The sequence below is a fragment of the Peromyscus leucopus genome, chromosome 8b, assembly GCF_004664715.2.
Source record: "Peromyscus leucopus breed LL Stock chromosome 8b, UCI_PerLeu_2.1, whole genome shotgun sequence".
In the NCBI taxonomy this organism is placed as follows: domain Eukaryota; kingdom Metazoa; phylum Chordata; class Mammalia; order Rodentia; family Cricetidae; genus Peromyscus; species Peromyscus leucopus.
This window is the reverse complement of record NC_051086.1, coordinates 100,487,793-100,501,581: the sequence shown is the minus strand read 5'-3', so window position 1 is coordinate 100,501,581 and position 13,789 is coordinate 100,487,793. Positions and strand designations below refer to the sequence as shown.

The window sequence follows — 13,789 nt, the reverse complement described above, 5'->3', positions numbered from 1 at the left end:
AAATAATGTATCAGTGCCTGGGGAGTGTCTTTGAAAACAGCCTCAGTAACAAAGCTTGATCAAACCTTGATCAGGCATATTGCAGCCTGAGGCAAAGGTACAATTGGCAATAATGATATTATAGTCTTTCAATTTTTAGTATTTTGCTTATTTTCTCTTTTGAACTTATAAATAATTGGGGGCTGTAGCTCAGAGGTCCATCTCCTGCACCAAGAAAAAACATTGCATTAAAATATTGAATTGGAGGGGGGCTTCCTTAAATTTTGTATTAAAGATAAATCAATCATTTTACCCATTCGAGGTAATATTAATGGGTCTTAAATATGTTGTTACAAGGGCAAGTTAGAGAGAGGTCACAAACTAGTTCTCCCTGTGGCGTGAGGTCAAAAGACAGCTAAAGCAAATGAAGAAAGTGCGTTTTACTTGGCACTTCAAGACTTATTCAAACAGCCCATCACACAGCCCAGACTGCCCTCAAACTCTGCACAGCTGAGAATGCAATGAACGTCTAGATCTTTAGATCTCAATTTGTGATTATAAACCTGTGCCACCGTGCCCAGTTTATGTGGTGCCTGGGATCAAATCTAGGGCTTCGTGCATGCTAGACAAGCACTGTACTGAGCTGCATCTCCAGCCCACTACTTAGCACTTTTTTCGTTTTTTGTTTTCGAGACAGGGTTTCTCAATGTAGCCCTGTCTGTACTGGAACTCTCTTTGTAGACCAGGATGGATGGCCTTGAACTCTCCCGAGTGTTGGGATTAAAGGCACGCGCCACCATGCTTGGCAATTTAGCACTTTTTAAAGGAATAAGAACTAAAAAACAAATTGGTGAAAACTGGCTATCTCTGAGGCTTAAAGGAACTGTTATAAATTGTACGCTGGAGCTTCTTAGGCATGTGTTACATTTACGTCTTCGATGACGATTATAATGATAACGAAAACCAAAGTCTGTATTTCAAAACTTCTAGGTCCTGCCAGGTTAGGAGGAAAATGTCTTGGATTATAAAATGTAGAGAAACACCTCCTGTTCCCTCTCACTTTAAATCCATGCCCACTGCATAAGCCGGGAGGCTTCGCAGGGCCAGGCCCGTAACTCTAAGGTCAGTCGCCAGTACTTTTAACCGACGGTAATGAACCTTCCCCCGGACGTGACCTCTGTCCCGGTCCCCTTTGGCTCCAATTGGGTGGGTTCCAATAGAACCAACATCTTTCCTCTCCTAGCCTCCTCATCCCACCCTAGGCCCTTGACTCCCATTCCCCTTCTCCTTCGCAGGGAGAGTTTAGGGAGAGGACCCTAAAGCCTGGAACTAGGTGAGCCCCACGGCGCAGGCGCAATCCCGCCTCTCAAGGCCCTGGCCAATCGGTTGCGCGCGTCTCCTGGGCGTCAAAGTCCCTCCTTTCCGCCCGGAGGGATCACGTGAACCCGGAGACGCGACGCCCGCGATCGCCCCGCTCCCCTTCCCGCTCCCCCGCGGTCTCTTGACCTTCTACCTTGGTCTCCTTGGCGGGGAGCCGCTCAGGGACCTCCCCTGGCTCGCAGCAGGGGATTCGTCCGTCCGGCGGGCGGTCCCGGCGTCTGGGAGCGCAGCTGGTCACGCGGGGAGCGGCGGCGGGGACGGGGCGTGCCGGAGCGGGCGGGGCGGGGCCTCGGGCCGCCTCGGCACAGCTCTTAGGGCCCGCTCCGCGCTTCAGCTGCAGACAAGGGTCGTCGCTTCGGTGCCTGTCACTTCTGTCGCCACCTCCTCCGCCACCAACACTGGCCGTCACCATGAACCCCGACCTGCGCAAGGAGCGGGCCGCCGCCACCTTCAATCCGGAACTGATCACGCACATCTTGGATGGCAGTCCAGAGAACACCCGGCGCCGCCGAGAAATCGGTGAGGCCGGAGGGCCAGGCCTCCCTCTTCACGGGGAAGACCCCGTGAATGAGAACTTGGGGTCTCTGGAGTTTAGGGGAAGCCGGGACTCCCAACTTAGGAGGGTACTGCCCTCCGTTCTAATCCGCTGGGATTCCGGGAGGTTGAATGCGGTTTCTCTTGATGTCATTTAACTTCCCTTGCAGAGAACTTGATTCTGAACGATCCAGACTTCCAGCATGAAGACTATAACTTCCTCACTCGCAGCCAACGCTACGAGGTGGCTGTTAAGAAGAGTGCCACCATGGTGAAGAAGATGAGGGAATTTGGCATCTCAGACCCTGAAGAAATCATGTGGTTCAAAAAGTAGGTGTACCTTTGCACAGTAGTGCAAACCCAGACTACAGCTGCAGTCTGGGGGGCCTTTTTATCTTTCATGTGTTTGAAGGCTCAAATTGAACGTTTCATGAATCCATTTTATGTGTGAAAAATATTACTTCCACATCACATCTAAGTCCTTTAGTGGGATAGTGTGACATATTTGTAAAATGCAAATAATGAATGGATATGCTCAATTTTGTATCTTATTATTATTATTATTATTATTTTAAGTTAAGGGCTCCTGAGGTGGCTGCTCAGTGGATAAAGGAACTTGCCACCCAGCCCAATGAACTGAGTTCAATTCCCAGGAACCACATTGTAGAAAGAGAGTCAGAGATTGTCTAGAGGAGTCTGTGGTGTACCCTCACACACAATAGAACTCAATTTAAAATGTAATTTAAAAAACTCTGTTTAGCCCAGGCAGTGGTGGTGCACACCCATAATCCCAGACAGCACTCAGAGGGCAATTGCAGGCGGATCTACAGAGCCAGTTCCAGGACAGCCAAGACTACACAGAGAAACCCTGTCTCAGAAAAAGAAAAAAGAAAAAAAGAAAAAAGAAAGAAAGAAAAAAGAATAATCAAACAAATAGTAATAAGAAAAATTGTTCCAAAAATCCCAATTAGGTTTATTTAAATGCAGAATGTAAGAAAGCTTCCTGTACCAGGGTAAGAAAGCTTCCTGTACCAGGGGTGTGGCTCAGTAGGACACAGGTTGCCTAGTATTCACAAGGCCCAGGGTTTGTCAGCATTGAAGACAAGGGAAAAAGAGGCCTACTGATTGCCTGAAATGTAGGTGCAAGACCAGACATTTAAATATTTTGAAATAATAGCCTATTTTGTTTTTATATAATGTGTATCTTGAGTATAAAATAATAGGAAAAGTGAGAGTAGATGAAGAACAACATGTCAGGTCTCAGAATGAATAAACTGATATTCTGAGAACCACATTCTAAGAATCCAGCATTGTTGAATGTATTGTAGCATTCATTATGTCCTGTGCGTAAAACCTGCCTTCATCCCGTTGCTGGGGAAACTGTCCTTTTCTCACTTACTCTGTTACACTTTGCTTTTCAGTTATACATAGAGATCCCCCCTCCCCCCAGCCTTAATGGGCGTTCTAGCTGTCTCTGCTGCTTCTTATTTCTGGGTTTTTACAGTGTAGAAGAACTCCAGTGTTTTCATCATTAAAAGTAAAATTGGGAGGCTGGAGCTAGACCTCAACAGTAGAGCACTTGCCTAGCATGCACAATTCCCTAGGTTCAATCCCTAGCATTGCCAGATAAAGAAATAAAAATGAAATAAAATGGGCTGGAGAGATGACTCAGCAGTTAAGAGCACTGGCTGCTTTCCAGAGGTCCCGAGTTCAATTCCCAGCACCTACATGGTGGCTCACAGCCATCTATGATGAGACTTGATGCCCTTTTCTGGCCTGCAGGCATACTTGCAAACAGAGCATTCATGTACATTAATAATTCTTTTAAAAAATTAAGTAAAAATTTGGACCAGAAGTATGGCTCACTTTGCCTGGTGTGCCCCATGCCCTAGATTAAATCTACAGTACTTGAGCAACAACAGACAGTTTTGTTTTCATTTTGTTTTTTGAAATAGGTTGGCCTGGAACTCACTCTGTAGTCCAAGCTGGCCTCCAACAAGTAATCCTCCTGCCTCAGCCTCCTAAGTGCTGGGGTTACAGGTACGAGCCACCCTGCCTGGCTTAAAGAGGTTACATTTTATTAAGAATATGTTTTCAAGAACTAATGTAAATGATTATAAGTCCCGCCCTAATGTGGTAATGGTTATTCCCTCTTCCTTTGCACTGTGGGTAAGTACATTCAGTGTCTACGTGTGACTTGATGTGGTCATTACTCTGACAGTGAAGTGGTTTGCTTTGCCCCTTAAGACTTCCTCAGAACTCCTCTCAATCTGACTAATCAGAAATACTTGTTTGGTGCGTGATGACGAGTACCTGTAATCCTAGCACATGAGGGTGGAGGCAGGTCAAGGTCATCCTTATGTGTCTATCCAGTCTGAAGACGGTCTGAGCTACATTTAAACTTTTTTCTGTTTAGTTTGGCAGCCCCAATCAGAATACTGACCAACTTCCAAATATTCATTTTCGTTTCTAAAGTTTGTAACTCGTGGGATTTTGAAGCACAGTAAATCCTAGGAAAGAGTTACAAAATGGACTAAGTTGGATTTACAACCTAAAACTTGCTAAGATTTTATACCTTCTCAAAGCAGCATAAGAGAGAAGGGTCACTGTTTGTTCTGTAAGCAGATGATACAGCATGTTTTGTAACTGGTGTTAATGCACACTGTGCAGGCAAATTTAAGTGAGGTCACAGAGGCCTCAAACAGAGTCCTTCCTGTGGGCCGTGCCTCCTTTTCAGGTGAAATATTAATGATAAGTTTAATGCCCTGCGTTAGGAGATCCATTTAAGTTAGAGGAGGAGACTGGGAGCTGGTCTTGGCAGTGACTGTGTGCCAGGCCTTCTGTGGACATATAGTCCTACATGTATCTTGAGCTTTGTAACTCACGTCAAAATTTTATGTGCCACCAAGAAAACTTATTATTCTTTTTTGCCCAGTTTCTTTTTTTGTTTTTTGTTTTATGTTTTGTTTTGTTTGTTTGTTTTGTTTTTCGAGACAGGGTTTCTCTGTGTAGCCCAGTTTCTTATTTGCTGTAGTTGGCTTTTTTGCATTCAGGTAGACTATGTTGTAAGTCTGCTTCATCTAGTAATAAATTATTAGGAAAAAAAACCCCAGACTTACCATTAATTGTAAAATACACTAGGTAAGCTAAATGAGGGAGGAGTGCCAGAATTGACTCGGGAGGATTTCTGAGGAATAGGGCATTTACTGGGTTCTTTGTTAGGTACTTGTTACTCGTTCTTTCTTTCTTTTCTGGTTTTTCTGTTTTTGGTTTTTTTTTAATTTTTCTCTCTTTTTTTTTTTTTCTTTTTTTCAAACCCTTGTGTCGAGGGCTGACTTTCAATAGATCGCAGCGAGGGAGCTGCTCTGCTATGTACGAAACCCCGCTTTTTTGGTTTTTCAAGACAGAGTTTCTCTGTGTAGTCCTGGCTGTCCTGGAACTCACTGTATAGACCAGGTTGGCCTGGAACTCAGAGATCCATCTGCCTCTGCCTCCCAAGGTCCTTGGATTAAAGACTTATGCTACCACTGCTCAGCTGCTGTTTAAGACAGTCTCTTTTATGTCTTGTTTGATGTTTTTCTTTTTAAAGAATGTGTTGTTATTTTTACAAAGTTGATTAAAAAATACTTGGTGTATATGTATGTTTTGCATGCATGTATGTCTATATACCACTTGCCTGCCTGGTGCCTGAGGAGACCAAAAGCAGTATGGGATCTGGAGCTGGAGTTACAGAGAGTTGTGAGCTGCCATGTGGGTGCTGGAAATTGAACCCAGGTCCTCTGGAAGAGTAGCCAGTGCTGTAAACTGCTGAGACCCCTTTTCCCTGCTTTAGAGACAGGGTCTTGCCCTGTTGTCCACACTGGCCTTGGACTTTGGAAGCTCTCTAGCCTCAGCTTGTTGAGTGCTTTTTACTATACCCTTTGCTCTGAAGGGAAAAGGTTAAGAGTAATTTGAAATTCCAACAAGGGTCAATTGGGTTTTTTATAGACTCCTTAGGTTTTTGAAGCTGATCCCTTGAGGCTGGTAAAGGTGTGCAGCTCAGTTGATAGAACACTTTTCGTGTTTGAGGTCCTGGACCCCATTAATTAATTAATTAAGCCTGGTTTCTTGACAAGCATCTGCAGGAGGGATTAGCCATCACTAAAATACAAAGTTTCAGATTTTATTCTTCATTTTGGTTTGAGTAGGACAGGGTCATATAGCCCAGGCATTCCTTCTCTGTACACCCCCCACCCCCACCCCCCACCCCCCTTGGCTCTGAATGTTGGATTCTCAGGTGTGTCCCACTGCTCCTAGCTACAGATCTTGTTCCTCAGTTACATTTCTAGTGGTCTGGGGAAAGGGAAACAACAAGAATTTTAATTAAGAAAAAAAAATAGCACTTATATCCTGTTTATTTCCTCTGCCTTCATGGCAGGGTGGTCTCACTGTTGTAGACCTGGCTAGCCTGGAACTCACTATGTGGTCTAGGCTGTCTTTGAACTCTCAGTTAGATGCCTGCCTTGGCCTTCTGAGTACTAGGCTCATAGGATAATGCTGTCACACCCAGTCTTCTCATTTCCTAAAACCGCTTTGTGTTAATGTCTTTATAATTACATTTTCCAGTTTTCAGAGTGTTTTACTAAAGTTCTCAGGCTTTTTAGTTCCCTCGGGGAAATGTGGATGCATTATATATTCACCATTTTTGGCTCCTCAACTACACCTTATTTCTCAGAAATTCCTCGTTTCCTCTTTACATACTCACACTTGTGCTCAAAGAAATGGGAAGTGTGTAATACCAATGGTTTTGGGGAGATGCAGGCTTGTGGGATGCTGCTCCAGTTTTGCCCTGAGGAGTGACTTAAGCGTTTGTCTTACCAGACTTTTAGTGCTTAACTTCCTTTCCATTCATATCCTCTCTCCAGTTTCCCATCTGTTTCTTGTTCTGCAGCATCTTCAAACTCAGGATCCTCCTGCCTCAGCCTCCTGTTTTGCTGAAGTAACAGGCATGTGCCACACCAGCTTCCACCAGTTTAAAATAGTTGATGACTATGATGGTAGAGAAATCAGAGACAAAAGGCACTTCATTATTGGGGTTTTATTGTCATCTATGTATTCACTTTGGCTAGTCAGTTATCCATGGACATTTGGGTATTTGTTCCTAGCGTACACGAAGTGATTTATTTGTTTTGCTGGGCAGTGAACATAGTGCCCTCTACTTGCTAGTCAAAGCTGGAAAGTGATCTTTCTGCCCTAACCACACAACTGGAACCGTTGACATCGGAGCAAATGTTCACTGAGCAGCATCCATTAGCATTCCCCAGGACAGGACACAGAAGTCACTCCCTCTGCTAGACTCTGTAGTCACCTTAGCTCAGTTGGGTTGATTGACAGTATCAGTGTCTAAGAGCATCCATGAGGAGAGTGTCTCGGAGTGGCTGTGATTGATGGAAAGCAGAAGAATCTGGGCTGGTTTGTGTGGTTTTATTTCAGAAATAGAATAGTAGGCAATTACTGTGTTTGCTGTTGCTGCTTTTAAGGCGGTGGCCCCTCTGTGGAGTGAGTGACAGTGTTCCTTTCCTCCTGTAGTCCATGCTCTGCTCCTTGTGAAGCCCAAGGTCTCCTGGGTGACACCTCTTCCAGTAACCCCTGAGAAGACATCAAAGTCACTTAGGTGACACAGCATTTGTACTTCAAGTTCTGTGGGTGCACACGGCCAAAATGCAAACCAGGCTCCCTGGAAGTCCACGGGATGGAAGCACAGCTCTGGCTGGGGTGCTCAGTTTGTGTTTCATGGGATCTGTTTGAGGGGAAGGTTGCGGGCTGGATTTCAGTGTCATATGCAGTTCCCTTAATTTGAAGCCGTGTTCGCTGGCCACTGGGGACAATTTTTAAACTGCTCACCTTAGACACCCTGGAGACCTTTAGAGACCCATGGTCCTGCCCTGAAAAATGTACTTATTCATCAGGGTATTTGCTTAGGTCGTCTAGGCAGAGACTGTTCTACTGTTCTTGATGCCAGGCCTGGTGGCGGATGCCTGTAATCTCAGCACTTGGGCCCGATGGATGAGGATTCCCAGGAGTCTGGGACTACGCTGAGCCACATAGTAAATTCTAGATCAGCCAGGGATATGTAGTGAGAGAAAAAAAAAAAAATTAAATTGATATTGTCAGGAGTTTTTGCTAATTGGTCTACAGTAAAGAATGTTTGTAGAGTTCCCTTTGGTCCTCCAAGCCAGTTAGACCTGAAAGGACCGCAGCCGTACTCACAGCCACTCTGTGACACCCACAGTCAGAGCAGAGGTAACCACAGAGTCAGTCCACTGTTTCAGATTCAGTGTAGAGGTTATACAGGACTTCTCTTTTAAAGATGAGACGAGATTCTGAAGACTGCAGGCTGCGGCTCAGGACTGGCACCAGGCTTAACTGCCCGAGGAGCTGGGTCCATTCTTTGCCAGAGAAACACAGAAGGAATCTGGCCCTGAGGTGATGGGGCAAGAGCCGCCACATAAGACCTGCTCTGGCTTTTATATAGTAGACGGTAAACTTTACATCTCGTTTAGTGAAAGAGTCTTCAATTTTCTATTCTTCATCCTGAGGGCCAAGATTTTTTTTCTCAAGAATGTGAGGTCGGGGGACTGGTAAGATAGCTCAAGGACTTGCTGCCAAGCCTGACAGATGGAGCTGGATTTCTAGAACCTAGAGAGGAGGGGCCCTGTGCCTGCCCTCCGGTGCCTCCACCCCCATGCCATGGCACACACACCAATGATACGCTAACGAGAGTGAGCGGTGGTGAGCGGTGGGTGCAGTGTCCTGCGTGAGGCTGAGATGCTTTTCTTTTCTCTCCTGTAGACTACATTTGGTCAATTTTGTGGAACCTGTGGGCCTCACTTACTCCATGTTTATTCCTACCTTGCTGAATCAGGGCACCACTGCTCAGCAAGAGAAATGGATGCATCCGTCCAAAGATCTCCAGATAATTGGTACCTACGCCCAGACGGAGATGGGCCACGGTTAGTCCACATCTGACAATCCCGGGGTGACCACCTCATGAGCTCAAGAAAAGTGACTCCTGACGTTTGATTTTTTTTTCCTCCTCCCCTGCAGCTACGTGTTTGGGAATTTATTTTCAAATTGTTGCATCAAAGCCCAGTTTCCCCTTTCTGAGTTTATTTCCCAGGGTTCTGGCCTATGAATGTCCTTCAGTGTCACTTCTTAAAGCCACAGTTTGTCACACTTAACGCAGTGTGAGCAGTTCCTGAGCACCTTGGAGAGGTGGCATTTAAGTGTATCAGAGACCCTGCTGTGTTGGTGTGTGTGACTGTGAAGGAGTCTGTTGGCAGTTCTCCAGAGGAATGACGGATGCCTCAGCAGTGTCTGGAGGTGACGTCAGAAGAATGCATTGTGATAACACAGTGATGGCAGGGACTGTCCTGCTCTTTCCGTGACCGCTAGCTGCTCCAGTTTGAGAAAGGAGCCCTGTGGTTTTCTTCGGCTCTTCATTGTACAGTTCCCCGTGAAGGCCTGTGGGTCCTTCACTGCCAGTAGTATTTGGTTTATCCTTCCTAAATGCTTGGGCATGTTCAGCAGGTTATGTTTGTGGACTCAGTGTGGAATAGGCTTGTTTTCAGGGACCACACCTGTGGGAATGGGTGTGTTTTAGCTTTTGTTTGTGTGCTGTTTGTTTGTTTGTCAAGACAAGATTTCTCTGTGTAACAGCCCTGGCTGTCCTGAAACTCAATTTGTAGACCAGGCTGGCATCAAACTCATCAGAGATCCACCTGCTTCTGCCTCCCGAGTGCTGACATTAAAAGTGTGCACCACCGTGTCTGGCTGCTTTGGTTTTTTCAGACAAGATTGCCTGTCAAGTGTGGTGACACTCAGGAGGGGCCAGCCTGGTCTACAAAGCCAGTTCCAAGACAGCCAGTACTACACAGAGAAACTGTTTCAAAACACCAAAACAAATCTGGGCAGTGGTAGTGCATACCTTTAGTCCCAGCACTCAGGAAGCAGAGGCAGGTAGATCTCTGTGAGTTTAAGGACAGCCAGGGGCTACACAGAGAAACCTTGTCTCAAAAAACCAAAACCAAAAAAAAAGAAAGCAGAGACAAGGTTGGCCTAGTTAGCCTGGGCTGGCCTTAAACCTGCCGACTCCTTAGCCTCCTGCATGCTGGGATGGTAGGTGTGCACCACATGCCCAACAGGATGAGATGCTCTGCCTCATAATTCACTGCCAAGATGGAGTGTGAAAGAGAGGGAAGTTGGGCATGGTAGAGCGGTCATAATCCAGCACTTGGGAGGGAGGCTGCAGATTGGGAGTTGGGAGGGAGCCTGAGCTGTGCAGTGAGACCCTCTCAGAGAGCCATGCAGCAGCTGGGAGTGGGGGGAAGAGGGCTGGGGTCTGTTTACAGACACCCAGGGCTTTCGTCAGGGTGCCAGCACTGATGACAGGTGCCCCGGGGAGAGAAAGCCATGGTATCTGAGTCGTTCCATCCTGTCTGTGAAGAGCACTGTCGGGACAGCGCTAGAGAACTAAGGTTTGCTTCCTGGAGTTTGGTGATTGTTTCGGTGTTCTCCCTGCCCCACCCCACTCTGTCCCACGTCAGGTCTGTTGGTTAATGTGTATCCTGACAGTGTTGCCTGGCAAAGAGCAGGCTAAAACAGAAGCCTTCCCCATCAAGGAAAAGGCAGAGCCCTGTAGAAAATATCCCTGTCAGTTTTATCTTTTCCCTCTAGAGCAGAGGTCCTCGACCTTCCTAATGCTCAACTTTTAATACTGTTCTCCATGTTGTTGTGATGACTCCCAACCATAAAATTATTTGTTGCTACTTCATTACTGTAATTTTGCTACTGTTAGGAATCATAATGTAAATATCTGTGTTTTTTGATGATCCTAGGTGACCCCCGTGAAAGGGCTGGTGGACCCCCCAAAGGGCCGAGACCCACATGTTGAGAACAGCTGCTCTAGAGTGTGTCTTCCCTCCTCTTAAGACATCCCTGGAAATCTATCACACCTGTTCTGTGAGCCTCGTGGGAAGGCGCAGGCCCGGGCTGAGGAAGGTCCCTCTACAGGGCTCTAGTGTGAAGGAGCAGTGTGGAAATCAGCCTCACATTTCTTTAGGTCACAGAGCAGGTGACCGGTTGAGGACTTGCCACCTCATAGGGACTGTCTCTTTTACCTCATTTCACATTAGCACTTTGGTTGAGGAATGTAGATCTGTCATCCAGGCACTGCCCTGGGAGACAGCATTGGCAGATTCCTCTCACTGAGGAAGTTCCTGTCTCCCTTCAGAGCTTGGAAGACAGCAGACGTGATTTCCTGAGTAATAGTCCTCCTGCATTGCCGCTCCACTGCGGCCTCTGTGCCTGTTCTTCCCAGCTGACTGAACCCTGGGGTTCCCATGAGACTTGCTTCTTGGTTTGGGGTTATTGTAATTTTCTCACTTTTTTCTGTCCGTCTGTCTTTCTGCTTTGATGCTGGGATGGAACCCAGTCTCCATCATGATAGATAAGCACTCTACACTGAGTGGCACCTGTGGCCCTTCCTTGATGCTCTCCTCTAACTTCTGTCTAAGAACAATGCTTGCCTAGCACACCAGAGGCTCTCAGTTCGACCCCCAGCACTGCAGTGAAGGAAGAAAAAACATATATGTGTATACACACACAGACATATGTACATAAACATATGTAGTATTGGGGTTATCAGAAATGAATTACTGCACTGAAGGAGATGAATATTTTAAACAGTTTTTATTTTGTTTTGTGTTCTGAGACACTCATGAGCCAAGGCTGACCTTGAACTTCCCAAGTGTCGGGTTACAAACCCAGCCTCATTTCATAGTTTGTATTGCATAAAATAATGAGACTCTGAGATGAACCAGCTTCTACTGTCTTTAATGCTTTGTTGTAGTACAGGTTCTTGTTGTAAATAGCTCATACTTGCCTTGAACTTGTGATCCTCCTGCCTCAACCTTCCCAGTGCTGGGATTATAGTCCCTCATGTCCCTTCTCTTTAGTGCCTTCAGAATCCGTTTGTCTCTGTAGCCTGTCAAGGTGGCCACTTTGTTCTCACCACATTAATACACACCTGAGTCCAGGTTACGGTTTTCTGTTACTAGCCTGTACGCCGATGCACATCCTCATTCGCTGTCTGCATTTTCTTCTGTGAGCTGAAGGGGCTGTTTTCCCTCCTTTGAGTATTGATGGAAATAGAATCTGCATGTTGACCTTCTCAGAATATTGTGTCCATCTAATAATATTTTCCATTCCAAGCCAGGCGGTGGTGGCGCACGCCTTTAATCCCAGCACTTGGGAGGCAGAGGCAGGCGGATCTCTGTGAGTTCGAGGCCAGCCTGGACTACCAAGTGAGTTCCAGGAAAGGCGCAAAGCCACACAGAGAAACCCTATCTCGAAAAACCAAAAAAAAAAAAAAAAATATTTTCCATTCCTGCCTCATGTGTTAAACGTTTTATTCTATGTACTCAACGTGTCCTTCTTGGAGTAGGTGCAGATCTTTCCTCTGATTGTTCTGTCTTCTGGGTTTGTTTAGCTCATCTCTAACACTGACTTAGAGAGAGCGACTCTCAGACATTTTCCTACATTTGTATGCACCTCGGCTCCCTGCTTTTTTCCTGTTGGTTCTTCGTAGCTTCTTCTAGAGTTTTGTAATAGTAAGACTTTATTTCTGGAATGTACTATACACATGTGCTTCCCTGTGTCTGGAGACTGGGTGTGGAGCTCAGAGATTGGTTGCTTGCGCAGTGTGTGCAAGGCCCTGGGCTCACTCTCCAGTACCAAACTCCCAAAACAAAAAAAGAGTTATGCATTTGGTGTTCTTGCCTACAGTTTTCTTTTTCCTTTGGTGGTTTTATTGTTGTGTTTTGGGTTTATTTGTAGCCAGGTATGGTGATACACACCTGCCCTTGGGAGGCAGGGGCAGGCAAATCTCTGTGAGTTTGAGACCCACGTGGTCCACATAGTAAGTTCCAGGCCAGTCAGGGCTACATAGTGAGACCTTGTCTCAAAAACAAAAGAAACCGCCGGGCGGTGGTGGCGCACGCCTTTAATCCCAGCACTCGGGAGGCAGAGCCAGGCGGATCTCTGTGAGTTCGAGGCCAGCCTGGGCTACCAAGTGAGTCCCAGGAAAGGCGCAAAGCTACACAGAGAAACCCTGTCTCGAAAAACCAAAAAAAAAAAAAAAAAAAAAAAAAAGAAACCAAAAAAAGAAACAAACCCTAGATTTATTTTTAGTGTGTGTGTGTGTGTGTGTGTGTCCGTGTCCACAGAGAGCGTAGAAGATCCCCTGTAGCTGGAATTACAGGCGTCGTGAGTCCCCCTGCTGAGACCTGAACTCGGGTCTGTGGGAAGCAGCAGGTGCTCTCTCCATCTCCCTAACCCCTCCTTTGCTTTCTGTTTTGTTTGGAGACAGGGTCCTACTAACTATCGGAACTCTCGTTATGTGGACCAGGCTGGCCTGGAATTTTCCTCATTCCTTTTACCTCTGCCTCTGCAGTGTGGGGATCACAGGCAAGCCCTGCCTTGCCTCAGAGGTATAACCCAGGCTAGCCTCAAACTTGCAATCCTCCTCCCTCACCTTCAGCACTGGCTACTTGGGTGTGCCACCACCAGCTCCTGACTTCAGAATTCTCATCTCAGTTTGTCAAGTTGCAAAAGGCGCTGCAGGAATTTGAGTTGGTATATGGCAGAGCTTTTTATTTTCTTGGGAAGTGCTCCATTCGTTTGGTCCTCTCCGGCAGAAACCAGCTAATTCTTTCCTGTTAGTCAGATCTTTTTGGGGAGGGTGTTTGTGGGAGACAGGCTTGTGGAGTCACTGTAGACCAGGCTAGCTTCAAACTTGGGGGGGGGGGGATCTTCCTGCCTCGGGTGGAACTATTAGGTGTGTGTCCCGGCCTGGTTT

At 46.4% G+C, this 13,789-nt stretch overlaps 3 protein-coding genes across 5 annotated transcripts in view; 1 reads left to right on the top strand and 2 right to left on the bottom strand.

Annotated features, from left to right (window-relative positions):
• The window catches only part of Cdk3 (cyclin dependent kinase 3), a 22,477-nt gene extending 20,910 nt beyond the window's left edge, over positions 1-1,567 (bottom strand). Inside the window, exon 1 of the mRNA XM_028889713.2 lies at positions 1,493-1,567. The gene's annotated coding sequence lies outside the window, so the exon portion shown is untranslated. The remainder of the gene's footprint in view (positions 1-1,492) is intronic.
• The window catches only part of Ten1 (TEN1 subunit of CST complex), a 16,887-nt gene extending 15,313 nt beyond the window's left edge, over positions 1-1,574 (bottom strand). The window contains exon 1 of the mRNA XM_037201338.1: positions 1,493-1,574. The gene's annotated coding sequence lies outside the window, so the exon portion shown is untranslated. The remainder of the gene's footprint in view (positions 1-1,492) is intronic.
• Positions 1,497-13,789, top strand: part of Acox1 (acyl-CoA oxidase 1) — a 26,406-nt gene continuing 14,113 nt past the window's right edge. Inside the window, exons 1-3 of one of the 3 annotated variants that reach the window (XM_028889735.2) lie at positions 1,497-1,878; positions 2,064-2,223; positions 8,725-8,885. In XM_028889735.2, the coding sequence (XP_028745568.1) occupies positions 1,770-1,878; positions 2,064-2,223; positions 8,725-8,885 (430 nt within the window). In that variant the 5' untranslated portion in view covers positions 1,497-1,769. The remainder of the gene's footprint in view (positions 1,879-2,063; positions 2,224-8,724; positions 8,886-13,789) is intronic. The other 2 variants (XM_037201337.1, XM_028889734.2) reach the window with 2 other exon arrangements.